The sequence below is a fragment of the Lagenorhynchus albirostris genome, chromosome 15 (assembly GCF_949774975.1).
Source record: "Lagenorhynchus albirostris chromosome 15, mLagAlb1.1, whole genome shotgun sequence".
Classification (NCBI taxonomy): domain Eukaryota; kingdom Metazoa; phylum Chordata; class Mammalia; order Artiodactyla; family Delphinidae; genus Lagenorhynchus; species Lagenorhynchus albirostris.
This window is the reverse complement of record NC_083109.1, coordinates 61,385,816-61,411,139: the sequence shown is the minus strand read 5'-3', so window position 1 is coordinate 61,411,139 and position 25,324 is coordinate 61,385,816. Positions and strand designations below refer to the sequence as shown.

Here is a 25,324-nt window from a genome sequence, read left to right as displayed (position 1 = left end):
TTATAAGCAACAGACACACAAGGCAAATTGGCTTAAACAGACAAATCATTTACTTTAACTAAAATCCAAGAAATAGATCTGAGATCCCCAGAGCTGCATGCAGAACTCAAGCATCGTCACAGGGGCTCCTTAGCTCCCTCAGGCACCTTCCACGTGTGTTCACAGTGGTCACTAGCTCAGCAAATCCAGTGGCAAGAGCGGGGACTCTTTTCCTATAATTCTGGCAAAAAAAAAAAAAAAGGCACAAGAACAATTCTGATTGGCCCAACTTGGTTATGTGCCCATCCCAGAGCCAATCACTGTGGCCAGGCTTGGGTCACATGATTTCCCCTGTGGCATGGCTCCCCTGTCGGTGAAAGATAAAGCTGTGCAAGGAAAACCAGCAGACGTCCATCATGTTCTCTGTCCGGTGGGAGTTTCAGGATGGGAGGAGATGTATGTGTAAAGTTTCCAGCACAATAGCCAAGACATGGAGTCAACTTAAATGTCCATTGACAGATGAATGGAGAAAGAAAACGTGGTACATGCGATGGCATATTCAGCCTTAAAAAGAAGGAAATTCTGAACTATGTGAACACTTGGATGGACCTTGAGGACATTAGGTTAAGTGAAATAAGCCAGACACAGGACAAACACTCCATGGTACCACTTATATGAGAAATCTAAAATAGTCAAACTCAGAGAACCAGAGAATAGAATGGGGATTTCCGGGGGTGGGAGGAGGGGGAAATGGGGAGATATTGGCCAAGGGGTACAAAGCTTCAGGTCTGCAAGATGACTAAGTTCTGGAGATCTAATGTACAGCACGATAATGATAGTTAACAACACTGTATTGTACACTTAAAATTTTACCAAGAGGGTAGATCTTATGTTAAATGTTCCTATCACAAGAAAGAAGAATAGTAAAGAAGGTGGGAGGAAATTTTTAGAAGTGATGGATATATCTATGGCATAGATTGTGATGGTAGTTTCACCCATGTATACTTATTTTTTATTTTTAATTGAACTATAGTTGATTGACAATGTGTTCATTACTGCTGTACAGCAAAGTGATTCAGTTCTACATATGTATACATTCTTTTATAAATATTCTTTTCCATTATGGTTTATCACAGGATATTGAATATAGTTCCCTGTGCTATACAGCAGGACCTTGTTGTCTGTCCATTCTATATATAAAAGCTCACATCTGCTGACCCAAACTTCTACTCCATCCCTCCCCCACCCCCCTCTCCCTTAGCAACCACCAGTCTGTCCTCTGTGTCTCACGGGTGTATACTTATCTCCAAACTCAACAAGTTGTATACATTAAATATAGATAGCTTTTTGTATGTCAATCATACCTCAATAAAGAGGTTTAAAAAATAAAGTTTCTGGCGCAAAGTAGGAGCTCGGTTCACGGTGGCTGCTTGCATCAGGATTCTGGAGGTGAAACACCAGAACGGCCCTCCATGATGCCCTTACCGTCTACATGTTTTAAAGTCCTTTACAAATGCAGCCTCTCCGCAACAACCTCCCATCCAATGGCACCTACTTTTCCTCAACCCCCTTCAGCCTTTCACCAAGCTTAAGAGATGGCACGGGAGAGGTCAGTCAGGGGAGGATTGAGGCGTGTCCCAGCCCATGGCAGGGCACCATGCTGTCATCTTTGGTCAACCATGGACAGGCCGTGGGCTGACCCCAACCTGGAGATCCAGGGACTCCCTATTCCTCCAGGACCAGTGGGAAATTCCAGGACCTCTGGCATCCCCCCAACAGCCTGCACTCCAGAGAGAGGCAGACAAGATCAAGAGAATGGGTTTTGCACAGTTAGACAAAGACTTTGAAGGTTCATAACATCAGGGAGAAAATTCCAATACCCCGGGGCAAGCCTCGATGTGGATGTTCCTTTCAGCAACCTGCTTCTGATTGGAACTGCCCGGAGCCTCCCTGCCAATCAGCATGGGCGCTGAGAAATTGGAATTTTATAGCTTAGCAACGAGAAATCTGGAGGAACTCTGGAATTAATTTAAGGAAACGGGGAGGAAAAAAAAACAAAAAACGAAGAAGGAAATTAGTAGCCAAATAACCAGACTGCCTGATTTTATTATTACCTTTGTGGCCGAGGCAAGTCATGAACATTTTTGGCATGAAGTACAAGCAGAGAGGGAAGCAGCCAGCCATCTTGTCTCAAACTCTGCGATAATGTTTTGTTTTTGTTTTGTTTTCCTGCACTGGTGCTGGGATAGGGATGTGAACAGAGCCAAGAAAGAACAGACAAAACAGGTACAATAATTAAAGAAAAACCACACCCAGTCTTGTCTGCCACAGCTCCGTCCAGGAGCCTCTTGGCCAGTCTTTTTCTGGAATCATCTTCTATCATGTGACATCATGGATACCAGCCTGTCTGAAATGGGAACTGGAGGTCACGGCAGCTATAGAGGGTTTCTGCAATTTCAGATGGAGGCCTAGTCAGAGGTGATGATAGTGTTGGTTGGTCCATTCGATCACTGTTTATTGAGTGTCATTCATGGGTCACCGTTGAGTCGGGGGCTGTAGAACAGAAGTGGATATCACATTACTGGTCCCTGCCCCTGTGGGTGGAGAGTCTAGCTGGGGCAGGGGGGGGGCTAGATATGAATAATCAGTTAATTATATAAGGCATGAAACCCCAGTACTTCTGTGGGGACTTGGTTCTGGTCCTCATGTCCTAGAAAACATCCATTTAGATGCCTTGCTGTGAGACAGCGTGATCAACTCATCCCAGTTGGCCCAGGACTTTCCTGATTTAAGCACCTAAAGTTCCCAGTCCTGGGAAACCCCAGGATGACTGGTCACCCTACCTTGGGACAGGATGAACTGGGGAAATAAGCCTCCCTTACCACGTGGGGTTTCCCTGTACCTTCTCCCCAAGCAGCCTGGACACAGGTTAAACAGCCCATTCAGCTTGCGGCTTGGAACAAGTTACTTGGCCTCTCGGGGCCACTGCTTCCTCATTTGCAAAATGGGGTTTGACCTGGAGAGCTTTTGGCCTCCTGGTAGTTCTGGTTTCCCAGCCCTGCTGCTGCATTTCAGAGCTTAATCAATGCAGAGGGCCGAGCAAAGGAGACAGGGCCACGCACCCACGGTGCAGCCGTGGGCAAGTTATCTCACCTCTAATGCCTAGTTTCCTCCTCCATAAAATCGTAGTGATAATAGTACTTACTTCATGGAAATATGAGCACTCAGTTAAGTGAAAATATTCTATAGGTCTGGCATAGCGGATAGTCAGTAGCTGGAAAGTGTGGATATCCTGGTTAATGAAAAGTATGCTTTAGAGTTATGATCTTTCATAAGGAGTGACTGCCAGTTTTCAAAAAAAATTTTTTTAAACATGTACTTTATCACAGTACATACTCTTAAGATTGCCTTTTACCTCCGGGTGTCTAGTTCCATAAGGTGGAGACTAGGTCCTTTTTGCCACTGTCTCCCCCATAATAAAGATTTGTTGAGTTCGTTGAGGTCACATCATGCCCATTTTACAGGTGAGAAAACTGAGACTCAGGGAGGTTAAAGGTCCTGCCATTAAGTGGAGAAATCAAAAATTGAACTTGGATCTGATTCAGGGTCCTGTCTCTCCACTAATTGGTCTCTGCTTCCTCAGGGGATGCGTAGGGAGAGCACGAGTGACGGCAAAGGGGTGCAAGGAGGCAGATCTGGTGGCGGGGGGTGGGACTGTGAAGATCTGACTAGGAATTCTCCAAAGGGAGCAGCCACGGTGGGCCGAGCACAACACCAGCAGCCTGGCCGGATCCTCACGTGGACAGGAACCTTTTAGATGCTGCTTTCTCACCTCACTGATTGCCATGGAGACAGGAGAGGGTGTGCACACATGCACGCGCTGAGATGTATCTCAAGCCTGCTACCCAGGCTTGCCCAGAGATGCCAGCAGTGGTGGGCAGGTCAAACCAATACACAAGTGCACACAAGAGTAGAGTACATGGTACCATAAACCCCAGCTATCCATCACCCAGCTTCAATAATCACCAACTCTCAGCCAACCTTGTTCCATCTATACCCCCTTCCCCTCCTCCCTCATCCCAGATACTAAGCAAATTCCAGACATCAACCATTTCTTCTGCAAATATTTTCGTTTATGACTCCAAAAGAAAAAGGATTTTTTTTTTTACCACCATCACACCTACTAACAGTAATGCTTTAATATCAGCAAATATCCAGTGTTCAGAATTTTCTGGTTGTCTCATAACTGTTCTCTTTACAGTTAAAATCAGGATTCATATAAGGTTCATACAGTGTGACTGGTTGATACGCCTCTTACGCCTTTCTTAATCTGCGGGTTCTCCCTCCCTTCCTCTTTCTTCTCTTGCAATTTATTTGTTGAGGAAACTGGGTTGGTTGTTCTGTAGAGTGTTCCGGTCTGGATTTTGCTTATTGCATCCCCGTGCTGGTGTTATACGTGTTCCTCTGCCCACTCTGTTGCTTGTAAATCAGTAGTTAGAGCTAGAAGTTCACTTAGATTCATGTTTGTTTTTTGTGTTTGTATGACTACTTCCTAGTGGCTGTTTTGTATTTCTATTTGAAGGCACATAATGTGTGGTTGTCCCTCTTCATGACGTTGGTAGCCATTGATGATCACTGTCTAGATCCATTAGAGGTTGAAAAGGGTGGCTTACTAATTCTATCCTTCTGTCTTTGTTTGTTAGCTGGAATATGTCTATAAAGAAACTTCCCCCGATCAGCCATTTGGTTACGGTAAAGTATGGTTCATACCAGAAAGGATAAATGCTTGACTCTTTCCCCTGTATTTGACAGTTTTCAAAATAAGAAGTTCATCCCAAGGAGTTCCCTGGTGGCCTAGTGGTTAGGATTCCGGGCTTTCACTGCCATGGCCCGGGTTCAATCCCTGGTCTGGGAACTGAGATCCTGCAAGCCATGCAGTGTGGCCAAAAGGAAAGAAAAAAAAAAAAAGTTGGTCCCAACATCCTCCAAAGAGGACAAATGAGTTTATGCGTTTCTGTTTTTCTAAGTATCATTGTGAACTTACAGATTTGGACATACATAACACATTTCCATCCGTTGCAGTTATTATTCCTATTGATGCTCACAATGTCCCATCTTTGGCCAGTGGGAGCCTCTTCACGTTGTCTTCCCGCCTCCTTTTTGATATGTCCCCATGACAGCTTCTGAGCTACTTGGATGATAAGGTGTTCCAGGCTCATCTTGTATATTTCCTGCCTCAGACCTCGAATCAGCCCTATCTCCACAGAACCTGCAGAGAGCACTTCTAGTTGGAAGTGGTGTTTAGAGACCACAACGTGGGTGCTGGGAGTGCTCACTGTTAGTGAATTGCCCATTATTTCTAACCTTTTCAGTGGACAGGGGTAGGAAACATGTGCTTTATTTTGTAAGGCAAAATACTGATGCTTCCCATTCAAACTGGGGACTCCAGGTTCTTCACTTCATCTCTGTGATCTTACATCCGCATCTCCTTTCTTCCATGACAGCGTGACAAAGCCTGTTTCTAAAAGCAGAGCTCCCCTTTGTGTCTCCCGCCAAGCAGGAAGCATATGAGAAAGCACTTAAGCCTTTCCCTCAGAAATGAACCCGAGGCCTCTGATTTGGAGGCTTAGAAGTGGCTCTGAGAGAAGCCCATGTCAGGACCCACAAGGGACCACATTCTCATGGCAGACGAACCAGCTCCTCCCACCATCCTGTGTGTGGATCCTCTCATCTAACTGCTCTTAATCCTGGCTGCACACTTGAGTCACATGGGGAATTATAAAAACCCCTCTCAATCACAATTAAGTCAGAATCTCTGGGCCTGGGAGCCTAACTTCACTACTGTTTTTTAAAGCGGTCCAGGTAATTTTAATGTGCAGCCAGGGTTTAGAATCACTACTCTAGTCCTTGCTTCTCAGCCAAAGGAAGAGAAGGAAATGAGGGGTATGGCAGATGCTGCCTTCAAAGCCCATTAGCTTGGGATTGAAACCTAGCACTGCCAGTTTCTACCTGTGAAATACCTGGAATGGCACAGAGCAGTAGAACCTTCTGCAGTAATCAAAATCTATATCTGCACCGTCCAATGTGGTAGCCACTAGCCCCATAGGGTTATCACTGCAACCTAGGAAGTGAATTTTTGGATTTTAAAAATTTTAACAACTTACACAGAAATAGCCACAAGTGGCTAGTAGCTACCATCTTGGACAGTGCCACTCTGCAAAGTTACTTAACATCGAGGAGCCTCATCTCTGTAAAATAAGGACAAATAAGAGTGACTTCCTTGGGCTGTTGTCAGGATTAGAGATAATGTATATTAAGTGCCTGGTGCACATAAGACATTCAATAAAATGCTGCTTATTTTCCTTATTAACATCAGTCTGTCACTCCTTAAAAGAAAAAAAAAAAAAAGCTTGCCTGGAAAATGAGTGCTCAAAAGCACCCCACCACACAGACTAAAAATTCTGAGCTGTTCCAGAGAAACTCGCAGAAAATATTCCTTAATTGTAGAAGTTCAATTACAGCAGGAGGTTATCAGTTGCAAGGGCTGTATTTCATTACAGATCTAGCCACAGCTCAATAAATTAAGCAATCACTCAAAATAACATGTTGCTTTAATCCCCTCTTGGAACAAATTCAAGTTGCTTGGTTTTATATTAGCACAGCTCTTGAAAGGCAACTCACATTGGCCTCATTTCTGTTTTCTCAATTCATCAGCCCCTCTCTGGATAAATCTTTGCGTCTGCTGACTAGCAGGGTGGAGGATTCCAAGGCGAGCAGACCTCCTTTTATCAAAACCGGAGTGTTTTCCATCCTCTGGCCTCGACACGTTCCATGTTTCATGCGCTGAAATTACTGGCAAGTTTATCTGCGGCAAAGACAGAAAGAGACCAAGAGGCAAGAGCCCAGTTCTGAAACACCTCTCAGCAGCCCAGTTCGGATGTGCAAAGCAAACGGTGGCGACTTTTCCACCCTCATCTTCTCTCTAGTGGTTTATCCTCTCACAGTAGAATTTCATTTCCCCTAGAAACTTGGCACTGGAGGTGTCAGCCCGGGAACATATTTGTTTGTGTAAATTAAAAGAAGAATATGTTTTGACCATATTTAAGTTCTGACCGCACTAAAGAAATAAATACTGAGTTGCACAATGCATCCGCTGCACGGTTCTGGCCCATCTCCCCAAACTCTGCCTTTGTTTATAAAACCCAAACGAGAACTGTGAGTGGCTTAGCACCTCAGAAAGCCACAGGGACAACTTTGGAGGCCGTGTCCACCCTCACCCAGGTCCACATGGAAAGTCCACTTACCTGAGTTTGAGATTTGCTTCCTCCTGACATGCTGCATCCTTGCCAAGGGGGGCGAGGGTGTTGGAAACAGACACCCTCACTTGTGCCTTGTTGATGGGCCTGTGAATGATGCCACCTTGGTGAAGGGCACTGGGCAATAGCTGTAGAAATGTAAAAATGCACATATCCTCTGACCTAGAAATTCCACTTCTAGGAATGTATCTGATGAGGATACTGGGACACATGCCAGAGAGTATATATGTTACAACTGCAAAATCCTGGAGTTAACTGAAATGCCGGCCAGTGGGGGACAGGTTAAGTATGGTGCATTGCTAGAAGTCATTAGAAAGATTGTGGTGGGACAGAGGGCTGTCATGTCTTCAGGATATATTATAACGCCCAGCCCCTCCAATTTTCTTAATGTTAGGAGCCAAAAAAGTATATGCTCTCGAATATGGTTAGAAAATTTATGAAGATTATGCGGACTGCATACAGTGGTTACATTTAAAAAGTGAAACTGGAGTTAGAGAAAAAATGCAAAGGGCCTCCTTTATTTCCCCTATTTCCTCTGACCAGGGCAATGTAGTACAACAATAATACTCTTTTTCATTACGTATCTGTCAGGCCAATGGAGTGTGGTGGTGGGAATCTTTGCTTTTCTGGTCTTTATGCCAATCATACAGTGGACTGAATGGCGATCCCCAGAGAGAGAAAAGCTATGTCCACTTCTCTCCCACAACCTTCACAGGTTTCGTTATATGGAAAAAGATGTGATTAAGTTAAGGGTCTTGAGAGGTGGAGTTTACCCTGGATTATTCGGATGGGCACTAAATGCAGTTACATGCATCCTTGTATGAGAGAAGCAGAGACAGACAGAAGAACGTAGGAAGATGGAAGCAGAGATTGGAGTGATGCAGCCACATGTCAAGGAGCACTGGAGCCACCAGAAGCTGGAAGAGGCAAGGCATGGATGTTCCTCTGGAGCACCTGGGAGGAGTTTGGAGTTCTAGCCTCCAGAACTTTGAAATAATAGATTTCTATAGTTTTAAGCCACTTGGTTTGTTGTAATTTGTTATGGCTGCCCTAGGAACCTAATACATCACCTGACACCTGTAAAACACATGAAGTGCATAGGGAGAAACACATTTGGCAAGACTGTGGTTTTTGGTGAATTCATTCATTCCACAGATATTTATTGAGCATCTACTAGGTGCTGAGGAGCCAGCAGGGAACAAATCAAAGATGGCTGCCCACCTGGAGCTGACATTTCAGTGAGAGAGAGAGAGAGGGGGAGAGAGAGAGGAGATAAAATAAATAGAACATGGAGAAAGACTGATGGTGGTGGAAGGGAACAAGAAAGAGAACAAGAAAGCATGGAAGAGGGGAAGGGGTCAAGAAGGGAACTGGGAGAATGCAGTTCCCAGGTGACACTGAAGTAGAAGCCTGAAGGGGTTGGGAGCACGAGCTGTGTGTCCACCTGAGGGAAGAGTATCTGGCGCAGGAAACAAGTATAGAACTTGACCCTCTGAGTGATCCATCTGTTGACCAGACTCAGTAGGAGGGAGTGACCCTTTCTCCCCTCCTCCTCCTTTCCCTCCCTCCCTCCCACATTTGCTGCCCACCTGCTGTGTGCCAGCTCCTGGGGGTGCAAAGATGAGTGAGACGCAGGTCCCCAGGCTCAAGGTCATGCGGGGTAACAGTCATAAGTAAATCATTGCAAATATAATGTGGTGGGCATTGGAGCAGAGGCCACGGCAAGCTGCAGGCTCCATCCTTGGTGGAGAGCAGGGTGGGAAGGGGAGGTGGGTGTATGTTGGGAATGAGGTCAGAAGCAGGAAGAGGGCAGGACTTGAAGTCCAAGAATAAGTGTTTAGCTCTGATTCAGTGGTAGATTAATTGGAGCGGGGGAGCATGGAGATGTGTCTGGGGAATCTCTCATTCCCAAGTACAGCAGGCAAACCTAGGGGAGAATGAGCTCTGAGGATAACCTACCCCTTTTAGATTCACACAATCCGTGAAGAGGGAAAAACAGTTCCCAAGTCCTGAATTGGGATGCTTTGGACCATACGGAAACCAGAGCTGATCTGATTGAGGAAGATGGGAGATTCATTACTCAGGTAGCTATGATGAAGAACAAAAGAGGCTGAGTTGCTCTTGGATCCAGGGACAGAACGCAGCACCAGTCTCTCTCTCCGCCCCATATCCCCATCCCAATCCTCATTTCTCCCTTCCTCCATACTGGCCTCGGTCTCTGTGGTCACAGATAGCTCTGGATGCTGGAGAGGGGCTGGGAAAAGCAGCCTTCTCACCAGCTGTAGTTAGGGTAATCCTGGATTGGCCCTGCTTGGGTCACATGACCACACCTGGACCAATCACTGCAGCCCAGCTCAGAAGTGGGCTGCTGTGATTGGTTGTATTTGAGTCACGTGCCTATGCCTGGACCAATTACTATAGCTGAGGCTTGGGTGCTGTAAGCGACCATCTTTGGCCATATTCCCACTGGGCATCTGTGTCCGTTAACGGAAGTTGGGGGGAGAAAGTGCTGGCAGGTGAAAAAAACAAAAATAAAACCCTGAGCCATCTACCTCCTCCAGAGCCTTCTCCTGGTTGTGCTGCCTCCACATTCACTCTGCTGAGAATTGCCAAAATCCTGTGTTGGGCTTTGCTTTAAGATCCACTGTCTATAAACCCCAAAGCTGCCAGCCGAATTTACTCAGACCTGTTGTTGGGTTTTTTTTTTGCCGTTGTTATATTATTTTAATCAAATGTGAAAGTTCTCTTCCTCTTTGGTTTATGATTGCCTCTCCTGCCCCTACGGGTAGGAACTGTGTCTGTCGTGTTGACTACTATATTACTCATGCCTGGTACTCAGTCTCTTATGTATAAGTCCTCAAATAATTGAACGAATGAATGAATGTTCACTCATTCATTGAACATGCCACAGAGAACAGGAGGCGCTGCAAGGTCCTTATCTGCTCTCTTCAGTGAGTCCCCCTCTTCCACTCTCTCCCTCCTTCTCAGTCGTGTTGCGTTCCCCTTCATGACAAGGTTTCGTTAGTCTACGTGCATCCTTGCAGTGTCATCCCAACACAAACTGCAGGCTCTGAATCTCTAGGTGAATTCTTGGGTTGAGAGTCTAGATAAGCATGAGAAATAAGGTTCATTTGCTTGGTGGAGGCTGTCCTTTGAGAAGGATAATGGAGCTCTGTCTGAGCTGGGAGGGATTGGGTGCCATGATGGTTGCCAGTGTCTGCCATGGCGACCTGCCTCTAATGGGTATCCCTGGTCCTGCTACTGCTCTGGATTGGTTGCTCACCAGCAGGCCTCTGTCCTGCAGCCCTGTCATTTGCCGTGATATCACGGTACACTCCGAGTCCAGGACAAACTGGTGTGGCCAAATAACACCACCGCAGGTTCTTAGGGAAGAAGGCTTAAGACAAATGGCTATTTTAAAAAAGTACTTATAACCCACATGTCAGCTGGGGTCATCTTATTTTTGGAGCTTCCAATGGAACGGACTTAAACGCTGTCCCACATGCCATGAGAGACCCAACTCTCCAGAGATTGGGGGTGAGGGATGCTTGTGTCTCTCCTAGGCACCCAAAGCTCAAAATTCCTGCAGCCAATCTATCAGTTCTCAGTTCTGCTCGGGCGCCCTTTTGCTGGCCTCATGGGCGCATGACTTGTGCTGTTGTACAGGGTCTACGTTAAGTTTGATGTTCTACTGTTGTCGTCTTGAACTTCTTAGTAATTTCTGAACAAAGGGCTCCACATTTTCATTTTGCAAGTCCTGTAGCTAGACTTGCTTCACTCAGGAGCATTCCTTTCCCACCCCACGCTGACTCACTCTAGACTATGCCCCAATTCCTCCACTGTCCCCAAATTCCATCCACACAAGGATATGGGTATAGGAGACTTGGCCTGAAGGTTTGGGATGAAAGGAAACGTTGACCTCTCAGCCAAGTTAACGGCATAAAGTGCAGTGTATGAACTGGCTTCAAACTATTCAGTGGGGAACAATGGTGGAGGGAAGGCAGGTGAAACAAGACTGGCAAAAGGTTGATCGTTGTTGAACCTGGATGATGGGTGTAGGGTGCTTTCTCATTTTCAGTATGGTAGGAAACTTCCATAATACAAAGTTGAAAAAGGCACTATAGGATGTGCCTCCGGCAGGTCCTCAAAATGTTAAAATGGAGTTGCCGTATGACCCAGCAATTCTACTCTAGATATATTACTCCAAAGAAATGAAAACATACGTCCACACAAAAACACATGAATATTCATAGCTGAATTATGCATAACTGCCAAATGTCTATCAACTGACAACTGGATAAATAAAATATGGATGTTATCTGTCACAAAAAGGAATGAAGTTCTGATATGGGCTACAGCATGGATGAACCTTTTTTAAATTTTTTTTTAAAATGTATTTATTTTTGGCTGCATTGGGTCTCTGTTGCTGAGTGCGGGCTTTTTCTAGTTGTGGCGAGCGGGGGCTACTCTTCCTTGCGGTGGTTTCTCTTGTTGCGGAGCACAGGCTCTAGGTGCGTGAGCTTCAGTAGTTGTGACGTGCGGGCTCAGTAGTTGTGGCTCGCTGGCTCTACAGTGCAAGCTCAGTAGCTGTGGTGACAGGCTTAGTTGCTCCACGGCACGTGGGATCTTCCCGGACCAGGGCTCAAACCCATGTCCCCTACATTGTCAGGCAGATTCTTAACCACTGTGCCACTAGGGAAGCCCAGCATGGATGAAGCTTGAGGACACAAATGCTGAGTGAAAGATCAGTAACAAAGGATCACATACTGTATGATTCCATTGGTAGGAAATATGCAGAACAGGCAAATCTACAGAGACAGAAAGTAGATTAGTGATTGTTTAGGGGTGGGGGCTGGGGGAGGGACTGGAAGATTGGGGTGGGGGGTGACTGTTAAAGGGTATGGAGGTTTCTTTCTGAGGGGATAGAACTGTTTTAAAATTGATTGTGATGATGGTCGCACAACTCTGTGAATATACTCAAAGCCATTGAGTTGTGCCCTTGAAATGGGTGAATTACATGGTAAATGAATTATATCTCAATAAAACTGTTGGGGGAGAAAGTCATGTCCTCCCCCCTGACCCCCTTCTCCCGCCAGGAATCCTTAGGCTCCAGCCTCCTGCCTTTGGGAAATCTCTCCCTCCTCCACCCTCTCTCTGCACGCGTGTGCGTGTGCACACACACACACACAACTTTCCATCTCCCCTTCCCGTTACCTTCTTCTGCCTTAAGACATTTTTCACTCTTTTGCCATTGCCACCAACTACAGAGAAGTGCCTTCCCCAAAGAGAAGTTCCTTCCACAGCCAAAGTGCCCCGTAGAGGTGTTTTCCTAAACACTGTGCTCTTTAAGTTACTCACTTCCCTTTCAGTCCTTGCACGCAGGGGAACAAGGTCGTGAGGAAAGGAGCACGAGGTGTGCTGCCTCCATTTCTTCTGCCTTCGGTTTGTGAGCTTTTCGCAGGGCTTCCAACAGCGCTATGTTGCGACAAAGCATCCGGAGGTTCACAACCTCTGTGGTCCGTAGGAGCCACTGTGAGGAGGGTCCGGGGAAGAATTTACCATTTTCAGTGGAAAACAAGTGGCGGTTACTAGCTATGATGACTTTGTACTTTGGGTCTGGATTTGCTGCACCTTTCGATATAGTAAGACACCAACTGCTTAAAAAATAATCCATGAGACAGGTACAAAGAGGAGCATTTTAAGTGTGCAGTCTCTTTGAAAAAGGATCAAACTCTTGAACTCAGCATCCTAGATATGTTTGTAAATAAACTTATGGCATAAAAAAGTTACTCACTTGACAGCTATTAAAATTACGATTTTAAAGTCCCCGTGGTGATCTATCATGGCAGTCACTAACAAGTCCTAGTAGTTGTAAATTCCAAGAGCTTCATAATCCCAAGGAAAGAGGGGCCAACTCAACTTCTCCCAAGCCCCACTGGTCTCTGTTCTGAAACGTAACTCAGTCACCTCACAGGTGGGGAGAGAGGGTGAGGAAGATTGTTGCCAGGGCCAGGTTCTTGCAGGTTTTGGGGTCTGGAACAGGGTGGGCAAACTATAGCCTAGGGGCCAAAATCAGCCCACTTCCTGATTTTGTAAATAAAGTTTTATTGGAACACACAGCCACATCCATTCATTGACTTAATGTCTCTGGTTGGCTTCTTGTTACAACAGCAGAGTGGAGTAGCTGTGACAGGGACTGTATGGTCTGCAAAGTCTAAAAATACTTAGTATCTGGCCCTTTCCAGAAAAGGTTTGCTGACCCGTGACATGGAAGATCCAGGCTTGAACTCCAGCTCATCACATGCTGGGTGTGTGACCTTGGACAAGTCAGTTCCTCTCTTTAAGCTTGTTTCCTCATCAGGAAACCAGAGGCAGTAACAGTGCCTCCCTTATATGTTGCTTGTGCAATGAAAATGACTTCATATGTGTAAAGTGCTTACACTTCATATAAAACACTCAATATATGTTGGTGGTTACGATGTTATTTAGAAAATGAGGGCAGTAACTCCTACTTCATATGGTAATTATGTGAAGTGATGGAGCTCAAGCCTGTGAAAACAGTTGGCCAAAAACACGTTTATTATTGTTATAAATATCTTAAAGGCTTTTGAGAGGATTCTTTGCTTCTCAGTAAAGCTACGTTAAGTTTTTTGGGGGAGCAAATTTGGAACTGAGAGTGTAGAAAACTCTAATTTCAGAGGAAAAGAGGACCCTTAACCCTCAGCTGGGACTTGAACCTGCCCAGAACGCAAGTACTCTTTTGGCTGAGCTCGGCATCTTCCCCAATGACAGGTGCTCAGGAATCCAGGCCTGCATGTCTTTAAACACTTGTGTTGCCTCCGAGGTCCCCACCAGAACCTGTTTAAACAGTAATCTGCTACGAGGTATTGGCATGCAGGTTTGCGGCCCGGGTTTGCAGCCAGGGGAGGGAAGAGACCTTTGTCTCCACACCCTTCAGGGGATTGTCCAGAAGCCAGCTGAGGGTAGCCACCACTGATGGCCTGATTTCCTGGACGGTGTTATTTAAATCGGGTTTAGTTCGGGAGATATGGCAGCCTCCCATCCATTCGCTTTGTTTCACAGCGATTAACTGAGTAGCTAATACATGCCAGGCCCTAGGGATACAGCAATGAATGATTCACCCCCTGCCCTTGGCAACTGCCCCCCTTCCTTCTGATGGGGGCGACAATCAAATAGGCATCTGGGCAATTTGGCCCCATAATAAGTCCTGTATTATCCCCAGGATTTCAGTCCCACGCTAAACACTGTACCAATGAATTGGAAAACCACTCTGGGCCAGCTGTATGATAGATGGGTGGTAGGAGTTAAGAGGGCCAGCTCTGGAGTAGGTCAGATCTGGGCAGGACTGGCTCTGTAATTTGCTAAATGAAAACGTGGGCACCTTGTTCGAAAATTATTCAAAATTTCAGGATGACAACAGCAGAGCACTGAACTATGCAGGGCCCATGCTGTGAAGCTGGCCCTGTGCCTGGGGTCAAACTGCTTTCCAGCTGGGTACCATCAGACACATCTCTTCACCTGTCTGAGCCTCCATTTCCTCATGTGAACAGAGATGCTAAGGCCAATGTGAGGTCTGGTTGTGGCTAGTGAGTGAGATGAGGCAGGTACAGCGCTGAGCAGGGAGGGCAGGCTCCGCAATATCACTGCTGTTCTCAGCCTGCAGTGACGGCTGCGTTTCATCCTATGAGAAGAGCGCACATTTATGTTTCTTAGATAATAGCTAAGACTTAGACAGCAGATGGTTGATGCCAGACACTGTCTTAAGTTCTTTACGGATGTTCATTTCTTCCTCATTACAACCCTATCATGTAGAGATGGGGAAATTGAGGCCCAAAAAGAAGAGGGAACTTGCCTGTGATCTCACACCAGTCAGTGGAAAAATCCAGATTCAAACATGGGACATCTGGTCCCTGGGTCTGTGTTCTCAACCGACTACGTGTCCCAGGAGTTGACACATCCCTGACACGCACACTTGCATACACACGCATGTATGCACGTACCTTCTCTGAGATGCTACCACAAAGCGTACAGTGTGGAACTGTCCCCATAAGATGGGATTCTTTCTCTCTCTTTTAAAATATTAATTAATTAATTTTCTGGCTGCGTTGGGTCTTTGTTGCTGCAAGTGGGCTTTCTCTAGTTGCGGTGAGCGGGGGCTACTCTTCGTTGTGATGCACGGGCTTCTCATTGCTGTGGCTTCTCTCGTTGCGGAGCACAGGCTCTAGGTGCGCAGGCTCAGTTGCTCCGCGGCATGTGGGATCTTCCCAGACCAGGGATTGAACCCCTGTCCCCTGCGTTGGCAGGTGGATTCTTACCACTGCGCCACCAGGGAAGTCCCTTTTTCTCTGTGTACTTGCTCTTTTGTCTGTGCCCTGCGACTCAACTTGGAGCCCCGTGAGGGCAGGCACTGTCTTGCTTCCTGCTCTACCTCTGGCACCTGGCACTGTGCTGAGCACACAGCAGGCCCTCAATAGACATGCACCAGTGAAGGCAGGTGGGAAGCAGGCATCCCGCCAGAGCGCTCTGATCCAGAATCAACAGCCGCAGTTCCCAGAACCTCAAGACTGCGGCCTTAAGAACTTGTTTGGGGGCGATCTCGTGGCTAGAGGAACCATTTCATCCTCTCCTGGCTTTTCTCACTTGGGGTCCTCTCACTGTGCAAGGCAACGGGGGTGAGAGGCATTTAAGGGGTGCCCTAGGGCCCAGCCCCCATCCTGGCAGGCTGCAGGGTGAGGGCACGGGTTGTGCTCTGGCAGCTGGGCCACAGCTGTCTGCCAGCCTCTCGGTGCCTGCCCCAGCTGGCCAGCTGGGCCCTGATGCCACCCCCCACCCCATGACACAGCAGAAAGTGAAACCAGAGCCCGCCCCTGCTGGCTGGGACCCAGTGCTTGCTGTTTCCCCATCCCAGGGGGTGGGTGGGGAGCTGATGCCCAGGCCTGGCACCGGGTGGCCTGTCCAAGGAATACCCCTCCAGGCCAAGGGTGCCGCTGTGCCCCCTGCCCATCCCAGGGCCTCCGGTGCCCACTGCCTTCTGAGCCGTGCCCTGTGTGTGAACCATCATAGCTGCTCAATTGAGTCCCATTAACCCCTGATCGTCACACTGCTCTGAGACAGGGGGTTAATTATTCTCCCCATTTCACTGAGAAAACTGAGGCTCAAAGAGGTGCCTCGGCCAGGAAGGAGGGTGCTGGGGCAGCAGGATCTTAAAATAAAAGACAAATCAGAGCTATGGGTGGGCATAGGGGCAGAGATCCAAGGGGTCTCACTGGTGTTGGCGAGCAGGGCAGGAGTTTGTGGGGGGAGAAGACACGTGACCCCCAGGTTATCACAGGTCGAGCCCCCTGCAGATTGGAATTGGCAACCTACCCCTCCCCACACCAACTCCATGGGTGCAGAAAATCCCTAAGACAAACAAGAATTCTTAAGAGGTGGACTATGGGGAATTCCCTGGCTATCCAGTGGTTAGGACTCCACGTCTCACTGCCGAGGGCTGGGTTCAATCCCTGGTCGGGGAACTAAGATCCCAAAAGCCATGCCACGCGGCCAAAAAGAAAAAAGAAAAAAAAAAAAAGAGGTAGACTTTGACACTTTAGAAAGTATCATCTTGAGTTCTGCCCCATCCTCAGGCCACCCGTACTCTCCTTTGCTTAATATTTTTCTTTCAAGCAACTCACCCTCTTTATCTTGCATAAATTGATGTAAAAAAGAGACCTTCTACCCCTACCCTAAACTGAAAGCCAACTGCTTGCCGTAAGTAGAAATCTGCTGTACAAAGAAATACCTGTTAGAATAATTTACGTCTCTAGCCAGGTACCACTTAAAATCATGTGCATATCAGACTTGGGAAACTTCTATTCCAAAACATAGGTTTCCTACGTGAGGAAATGGAGGCCCAGAGAGGTTGAGTCACTTGCCTGGGGGTGACACTGCGAAAGAGTCGCAGGGCTGGGGCTGCCCGATTCCATGATTCTAGAAACCTGTGCTTACTGCTGGGCTGTAGTCTCTGCTCCTGTCCGAGCTGTCTTAGCATATGAAGCGTGTATTAGTAAGTATCAGCACTGACAGCTTCCATGTTTCATGCTTTGGCATCACCACTTTCAAAGCACCTTCTGAGCTTGCCTATCACTTGAACTCATGATAACACTCTAGGTACAGGTGAGAACCCTTTCAGAACAGAGCATGGGGTGTTGCCCCTCCCTTGCCAGAGAAGGAAACCGAGGCAGAGGGTGGGGAAGCGGTCTGACTCAGGGAGCTGGTGAGCCAATCAGGACTGTCCAGAGCCCCTGCCGAGGTGAGGATCCCAGAGGCCCTGCCGGAAGGCCCAGGCTGAATGTGAATCGCCTTGTCAAACAGGTAACACTTGTTTCTTCCCCACTTTCCCCACCTCCCCCACCATGAACCCCCAGAGCAAACGCTGACAGCAGCCTCAGCTGCCCTGTTTCCCAAGCCTGAGCTCCAACATTCGGCCCCTGGAGGGCAAAGAGCACGTTTAGGAACTGGTGTCTGCGGATGGCATCTTTTCATTTTTCATGGTGCACCAGTTCTGAGCACTGTGGAGGGGAGCTCTACCAGGGACCAGAAGGGGAGGTTTGGGGGAACATCTTTGTCTCTTCTTTTAGTTGCTGGAGAAACTCAGCTGCCACAGCTGGCCCAGGGACCCCCGAGGAATACTGCAAGAGCAATAAGGATTTTTAGGGGCATTATGATAGCGGAATGGAAACACATCTGCCCCCAAAAGTCCCTCATTTTCCCTGCGGTAATGAACCAGCTGGGCAGGAAGTGGTGGCTCTCGGAACTCCAAGAGCCAAAACTAAAAAGGAAAAAATGTACAAAGTTAGAGCAAACTTTAAACAAGCCGACGCTTTCCTGGTGCACAGGCGGTGGCTCCACCCAGGCTCCCGAAAGGCTGATAATTGGCTAAATGTGTCTCCACACAGTGGCTTCAATATAGATGCGCCTCCTCTGTGCCCAGAAAAACCAGGATCTGGAACCCAGAGCAGGTGGTGAGGATGAGTCCCTAAGGCCAGGTGACTCTCAAGAGCCAGTGCCATCTCCCCAAGACCCCGAATGATTATTCCAAACCCTCGTTAGTAACCCAAGTGAATCACAGACCCTTCAATCCCTCCTTCCTCTGGAATGTGGGAACGTTATCAACTTGGAAACCCGGATGAAAATACCTGTAAAGCAAGCAGCTGTTTCCAGGGCTGTATGAACAAGTGAAGGGTGAGAGCTTGGGTCGGGGAGCCTGGTGGTTGTCACTGATGGGGCCAAAGGGGGAAAATCACAGCTAAGGTCCAGGGTGCCGACTCTCAGGTCCAGCCGCTAACGACTGATTAAGGAGTCAAGGGCAGGGGCTCCCCAGGGTTTGTGGCCTTCAAGGTCTCTGCAGACAAGGCCCTCCCCCAAGCCAGCCAGCACCCCCCCGCCGCCCGCCTTGAAAGGGTTAACACCTCTGCTGCTGCTGACACCCGAGGAGGCGGCCGCTCACTCAGCAAGCTGGCATATCACACTGGGCCATCGCGGAAGAGAGGGGCTGAAAACAGCCTCTGTGAGTTCTGTGAATGGAAGCGGCCTTATCGCCATCAGAGTGAAAAACGGGGCAAAAAGCCTTCCCAACACAGAACCCGCGACCTGGGCGCTCGCTGGCTCCTCGGCACCTGTCGCGTGGCCCCGGAGCTCTGGCAGGGACTCCGGGCGTCTGTGGCGGTGAGCACCCGGCCACCTCGGCCAGACCTGCGAGGGGGCGATTCTACACTTGCCATGTGACCGCCGGCAACCAGGCCTAGATCTCGCCTTTCAAGCAGCACCTAAAATATTCTCCGGGTGAACCTGAGGCTAAATATGGCCTGGCCTACGAGTGCCTGGTCTGGACCTTTTAATGCCACTCGAAGATACAATCAGGAACCCGTGGGGCCTTTTGGTGGCCTAGAGTCCAGTTACTGAGGCCAAACGGGAGGCCCGTGGGCTTGGCTGACTCCAGGCTGGGTGCAACCTCCCCCAGAGGCTGCGTCCTGGTGCCAAGGCTGAGCGGGCTTGTCTCCTGCACGTCTTATTCCGGAATGCCCACACAGTGCTCTCTCTGCCGGCCCCCAGGGTGGCTTAGATGTAGGTCCCCTCATCCACCTCCCTGGCCTTCCCTCCAGGCCCTCTGATGGCCTGCCAAAGGCTTCTCCCCCACTTCCAGGCTGCAGCCCTGACCCCCCTGGCCCGGGTTTTCCTTGCACCCTGATTGAAAGAAGAGGGCTCAGCTCCCCAGGTGGACAGGAGGCCGCTGGCTGGAGAAGGCAGGGGAACACACACACCTGCAGGGGGTAGACTGCACGGTAGCTTAGATGTGTCCCTGCTCTGTGGCTGGCCCCCTACCACATCCCCTCGGCCCACCCCAAACGGCAGCATCGCAGCCCTGTTGCTGGAGGGCAGAGAGAGCTTCAGCCCGGGCTGCAAAAGCACAGCTCTGCTCTGGAACCTGCTAGCCTGGTCTTAGCAAAGTTGGGTTCTGCCCTCACCGGAGGCCACGTGGTAACCGGGACAGTCAAGAGTCTCTGGGGAGGCTGCTCTCGGGAGCCTAACACCCCCCCACACCCTGCTCCCTGCTTTTAGCCGAGAAATGCTGCGGGCCCTGAGGGCCCCAGGAGGAGAGACCCCCTTCCCCCAGCACCTGTCTGGGGCTTGTTTGGGCTCTGGTGGTGGCTCCAAGGCCACGTTCAGGCCTGGGCTGGCAGCGGTCCAGGCTGTTTTGGGCAGAGATGCCAAGAGACCCGGGCACTGATCTCACGCATGATTCCAACAAGAGAGCCTGGTTTTCTGCACGTCTCTCAGAAAACTTTCACACCACACTGCACAGCTACCGTAAGGCTCCTTTCCCCGCCTGGGCCAAATCCTCCAGCAAAGGCTAAATTTGCCTCCCTCTTCTCAGTCCCTTTTGACAATGGCTTTCTTGGGACACCAACATCAGTTTTCATTTTCTTGGTGTGCTTCCCTTTCATGCTAGTGGTGCAGCCTTTCCGGAGACACTGAGAATGGAGTTTGCTTTGTGGTCCCTTCAACTTGAATGTTTTATATAAGGAAGATGATATAAAATCGGAAACTTGAAAGCTTTGTAAATATCTGCACACGCCCCCCTACAATGGAGGACGCTGGGAAAGCAGCCTCTGAGGACTGGGTGCTTTGGAAAGAGACCCCGAGGAGATGTGGGGGGCTTGGGGTGACAGGGACCCCGAAGTCCCCTCCTTCCAAACTCTCTTCAACATGTACCCTTTTGCCTGAAAAGACTGCATGGCTACTAGGCCTCAAGTCTGTGATCGTTTTTTAACACGGTCGCGTAGGTGTTTTTCTTCAGCGTTTACTTTCACCTTGTTCCAAATATAAGAAGCAAAAAGGACTTTATATTTTCCCAAGTTTGGGATACATTCTCCCAAGTTTGGGATGCTGGGCAAGAAAGAAAGTGGATTATTTTGTTTGGGTATGCCCTTTCTGGCCAGCGGTTCTAAGGACCAAGTTTGCCTTCACTTTCATCAGACCCATTTCTATCCTCATGCCTAAAATAGCTGTATTTACAATATCACAATTACAAGAGGCTGAGCTTCTCTTCTATAAGGTAGTTGTAAGTTTATCTGGCGAGAATCTTCTTTCTGCTCTTAATAGAAGTGGGTGGGAGGCTGGGCAGCAAGAAATAGAGGGAGTGCTCCCTTAGGGACTTTTCCAACTTTCACTGGTTTGGGTCAGAAACGCATGTTTTATTTTCAAGGAAGTAGGAGTTTCACTGCAGCCCCTCTCCTAAATATTTTACCCCCCCAGCTATTCCATATTCTTTCTGTTGAAACATTTTTTCCCTGTGAGAGTCGGCTATAGACTGTGTATTGCTAAGACTGACATTCAAATTTGCTTTTTTTTTTTCCTTTCGAAATACATCCACGCTTCCTTGGAGGGAAAAGTAGCAACTGCTTCGTGAAATTTCACACAGAGGGGCAAAAGGAGAAAAGCCAAAATGTATTCAGCAGTTCCACTGCTGAGCTTTTATTTTTTCTTATTGGTTAGGGTCGGGGGGGGGGTGAGGGATAGCAGTGGTCAGAATATGAAAAGAAGCTGTGATTCTTTGCTGAATTAGTGACCACTTCTCACTGCAAAGTAGTGACTTACAATCTCTTCACCATACTACTCTGCCTGTTTCCAGACTCAGAGGCAGGGGGAGTTTGCTAAATGTATTCATAATTACATGCACCCTTGCAGAGGACCGAGTGTAAGCAGGGGCTGTGCTGTTTCGAATGCTCGAATTAAAGCAGCCCCCGGTTCACATTCAGCACTAAATTCTGATTTTCCACACTTGACAATTCAGCAATTTTAACATGCTGCTTCATCGCCACGATTATAGCTCAGTATCTTGGTGCGACATTTGGCGTTCCGGTCTCGTTAATTCACGTAAAACACCCTATTTGTAGAAGTATCATTAGAGGCTAATTTGGTGAGATGTCCTTATTTAGCAAAGCAAATAGGACCTGACAGTCAGCTCTCTGGCGCTACGATGGGGGTGACGATTCAGCAATTCACAATGTGACAATTTCCCATCGCCCAGCCACGCTGGGATTGTGGACTCCTGAAAATTGTGCTGTTTCATCGTGTCCCATAACAAAGGGAAAGAACTCTGAAAAGTAAAGAACTGTTTTTTGCCAAGGCCCCGGGAACACGAATGTCACCAGTGTGTCTATGTGCCATGTCTATTCAACACGAATCTTCTATCAGGGACTTGGTGTTCCAGAGTTTTTCAGGTACAGCTCACTTTTCTCTATGCCCTGCCGTGAACACTTGATTGAAATCCAGGTTTGCAAATAAATAAACTTAAGGTATGTGGATGTCTATATAGGTTACAACTGGAGGGTAGGGGTGTGTGGGTGTGTGTGTGTGTGTGTGTGTGTAAATTAACAGAACTTAATAAGGTTAATGGGAGGGGCATTTGTACCTCCGCCACCCTTGCCTTAGAGAATTCCCTGACAACAGATTATCCAGCGTTTCTTATAAAATGACTAAGATCAGCGTAGCAAAGAATTGCAGAGAAATACTGCGATTCCACGTGGGAGCAAGCAAGCAAATCTAATGTAACTGCAATTCACGATGTCAGTGATGTTTGATTTTTGAGGGTGTCAAATGGTTTGACACAACCCATGTGTCACTCATTCCCTTAAAATCCTGTTTAAAACATCTCATTAAACCACTGGGGGGCGGGGTGGGGGGAAGTACTTTTGCCTTCTCATACCTTCTTGGCCTCCCAAAGAAAGGCCCTTGAAAACAGCAGGTTCAACAGACTGAGAACACATACACACACATATATAAGAATATCCCCCAGACGGCTTTTCAGTTTTACCAAAAGAAGCAAACCTCCCTGCTTTCCTCTGACCGACCTTCGGAGTGCAGCTAGCTCTCTGCCCCCTTCCTCCAGGGACTGCTGGGGCCTGAATCCCTCGCCGTTTATAATGACCCCAAAAGCGGGACTTTGTGGGCCAGTTGGATAAAACATAAACTCATCTCGCCCTCAAAACCCCGATTCTGGGACCACAGCCTCCAAAACCTCCTTCCTCCAGAAGGGTGTCCCCCTTCTCAGCTCACAGCACTGGGGCAGGCTGCCTTTGAGGCAGGATTTTGGAGAATCCTGGATAATTAAAGGAATCATTACTGGGTTTTCCTGCAGGAACGATGGGATGACAGTTCATCTCATCCAAAAGCCAGAGTTGCATGGTGGGGACGGAGGGCGTATTTGCCTGCCCCATGGGGGTATCTTTTCCCTCCCTTGCCCCCAGGCCCATAGCTGGGCCTGACATCTTCCCAGGGAAGACGCTGAGCGTCCAAAATGGCCCTTAGGGGAGCGCAAAAGGAGTGCCTGAGGGGCCTCCTGCAGTGCCCCACCCCCACCCCTTCCCAAATCCAGCTAAAGTTTAGTTATTTGTGCCCTTAATTGTCTTATTAAAGTCAAATTTGCAGCTTGCCCAGACTGGAGGAAGTGATTTCCATCTTAATAGCTCAATTAGCCTCTGGGTTCTGGACAGGCCACCCCGATACACACACCTTTTCTCCCCATTTTAAACCCCCTCCCTTTTTCACAACTTCTCCTAAAAATAAATTATAAATATGGATGTGTCCTCAGAGGATCTGAGCGGCACATTCCAACGCTCCCCACGGTGGGGCTTGGAAGCAGGAGAAACCAGAAACGCCACACACCCCCAGCCCCAAATCAAAAATGCCTTTTCCTTTTTTTCTCTTAACTTTTGCCAGAGCAACTTGGTGTGGTCTCGGGCCCTGACACCCCGATCCGCACCCCGGAACCTAGATTTTTTTAAAATTTTTATTAACTCCTGTCCAGCGAAAGCTACAGCCAACCTGCTATGGCCGCCTACTCCTCGGAGGGAGGGGGCAGCCAACTTTACTTCGGGGAGGTGGTAACTCTCTGGGGACTGTGCTCCCGGCTTTTCCGGACGTCCCCAGGGCCCAGCCCCCGGAGGCTGGCGCTGGCCCCCCTGCCCGTGCCAGCGCGGCCCAGGCGCACGTGGAGTGACGACGAGGTGCGGCGGGCGCGGACGCGCGAGCAGGGCGGCCTGCTCTCCGCGCGGCACTGATATCGGGGTCACGCAGCGAGTCAGTTTCCCGAACCGGCTTTCCGGGGTGGGGGCGGGGTGGTAGGCTTTCAACCCGCCTCGTTAATTTCCAAGCCCCGGCATTAGGGAGGTGGGGGGCTGCCTCGCCCCCATCCCACCTCCACGCCTAACACGCCCCTCTCGGGAGCCAGGGAGGGGTGAGGGGGGGAGGAAGCCCAATCCCGCTGCCTCGGGGTCGGCAGCGGCGGCGGCTTCCCTCCCAGGCAAGCGTCTAGCGCCGGGTCCCGGGAGAGCCGCGCGTTTCCCCCCCGCCGCCACCTCCCTCCCGGCTCGTGTCGCCACCCACCCCCCAGGCAGCCATCCCGCACCCCCTTCTGTCCCGGGGGCCTGGGCACCCACCTGCCGCGGCCCCCTGGCCCGGGGGAGGGGTGCCTTGCAGGAAAAAGGGGGAGACTCACCGCCGCTGCCTCCTCTGGGGGTGCAGGGGGCCCCCCGGGGCTGCGCCTTCCAGGGCTCTCGGGAGGCGTGCGCGGGGTGGGGGGCGCCCAGCCTCCTCCTCGATTGGAGTCCAGCCTCAAATCCTTCACCGTGGGTGGGGGGGTACTTCCAGAAAAAAATCCCCCCCTTACTCAGATCAGATCCAAGTGATGGGCAGGGGGCGTATAAAAGCCTTTTCTGCCGAGAGCGCGGAGCCGACGGGGCTGCACCCGGCCTCCAAGGTCCGCTGCCGCCACAAAGCCGCGCCCCCGCCCCCCCCCACCGGCCCGGCCCCCACCCTCCCCCGCTCCCCACCCCCCCACGCCCTATGGCCGGCCCGGGGCGGGGGCTGGGCCGGCCCGGGGTTGGCCGCGCTGGGGAGGCGGCAGCGGCGGCCCAAGCGGCGGGGCGGCTCCTCCCCGGCCGGGGAGAGAGGGTGAGAGCCTGGAAGACAAGCGCGACCGCCTGCCCGGGGCGGGGGCTGCGGCGGGGCCGGGCGGGGCCGGGCGGGGCGGGGGCGGGGGGGCTTCCTAGAAACCCTCGCCAAATATAGTCAGCGGATAGGGGCATTCCTAGAAATGCGGCGGCGACGTCAGCCTCGACCTATGGGGGCAGAGCCTGGGGTTCTCCAAACTCGGGGGGGTGGGGCGGGGACGGGGAAGAGGGGAGATTCCCCACTTCCAATACCCCGGTGGCCCGGATGAGGGAGCCTAGGCTGGGCCTCCCTCCTGGGGGGCGGACAGGATTCCTCCACATGCGCTCCAGGGATCCCTCAGCCGGGGGTGTCTGAATGGGGACGCATCTACTTAAGATTCCGACTCGCCCCCAGATCCGCCCCCCCCACTTTCGGAACACTCAGTGACAGTGCCAGCCGGCGCTTTTAGCCCTTCCTCCGATTTTTCTCACTCCTCCCTACCCGCTATGAACAAACAGTAGAAGTTGGAGCTG

The 25,324-nt window shown here is 49.6% G+C and overlaps 1 protein-coding gene and 1 long non-coding RNA gene across 6 annotated transcripts; one reads left to right on the top strand and one right to left on the bottom strand.

The window, feature by feature from the left end:
• Positions 1–1,087: 1,087 nt before the first annotated feature.
• On the bottom strand, positions 1,088–24,623 carry LOC132505693 (uncharacterized). Of its 5 annotated transcripts, XR_009535495.1 has the most exons (6): positions 24,358–24,623; positions 18,494–18,574; positions 9,255–9,346; positions 7,284–7,423; positions 6,661–6,844; positions 1,088–2,532 (listed from the first exon to the last, which is right to left on the bottom strand). It is a non-coding gene; the product is annotated as an uncharacterized LOC132505693 (long non-coding RNA). The 5 variants fall into 5 exon arrangements; XR_009535498.1 differs by lacking the exon at positions 9,255–9,346; XR_009535496.1 differs by lacking the exon at positions 18,494–18,574 and having other exon boundaries at positions 9,255–9,383.
• Positions 12,697–13,034, top strand: LOC132505451 (cytochrome c oxidase subunit 7C, mitochondrial-like). The gene has a single exon (XM_060123556.1). It carries the CDS (start codon positions 12,773–12,775, stop codon positions 12,962–12,964), a length of 192 nt encoding a protein of 63 aa, XP_059979539.1. The 5' UTR covers positions 12,697–12,772; the 3' UTR covers positions 12,965–13,034.
• Positions 24,624–25,324: the final 701 nt, after the last annotated feature.

Bases quoted from the DNA above. Each gene is read 5' to 3' on its own strand.
- LOC132505451 (XM_060123556.1), top strand. From the start codon at position 12,773: ATGTTGCGACAAAGCATCCGGAGGTTCACAACCTCTGTGGTCCGTAGG.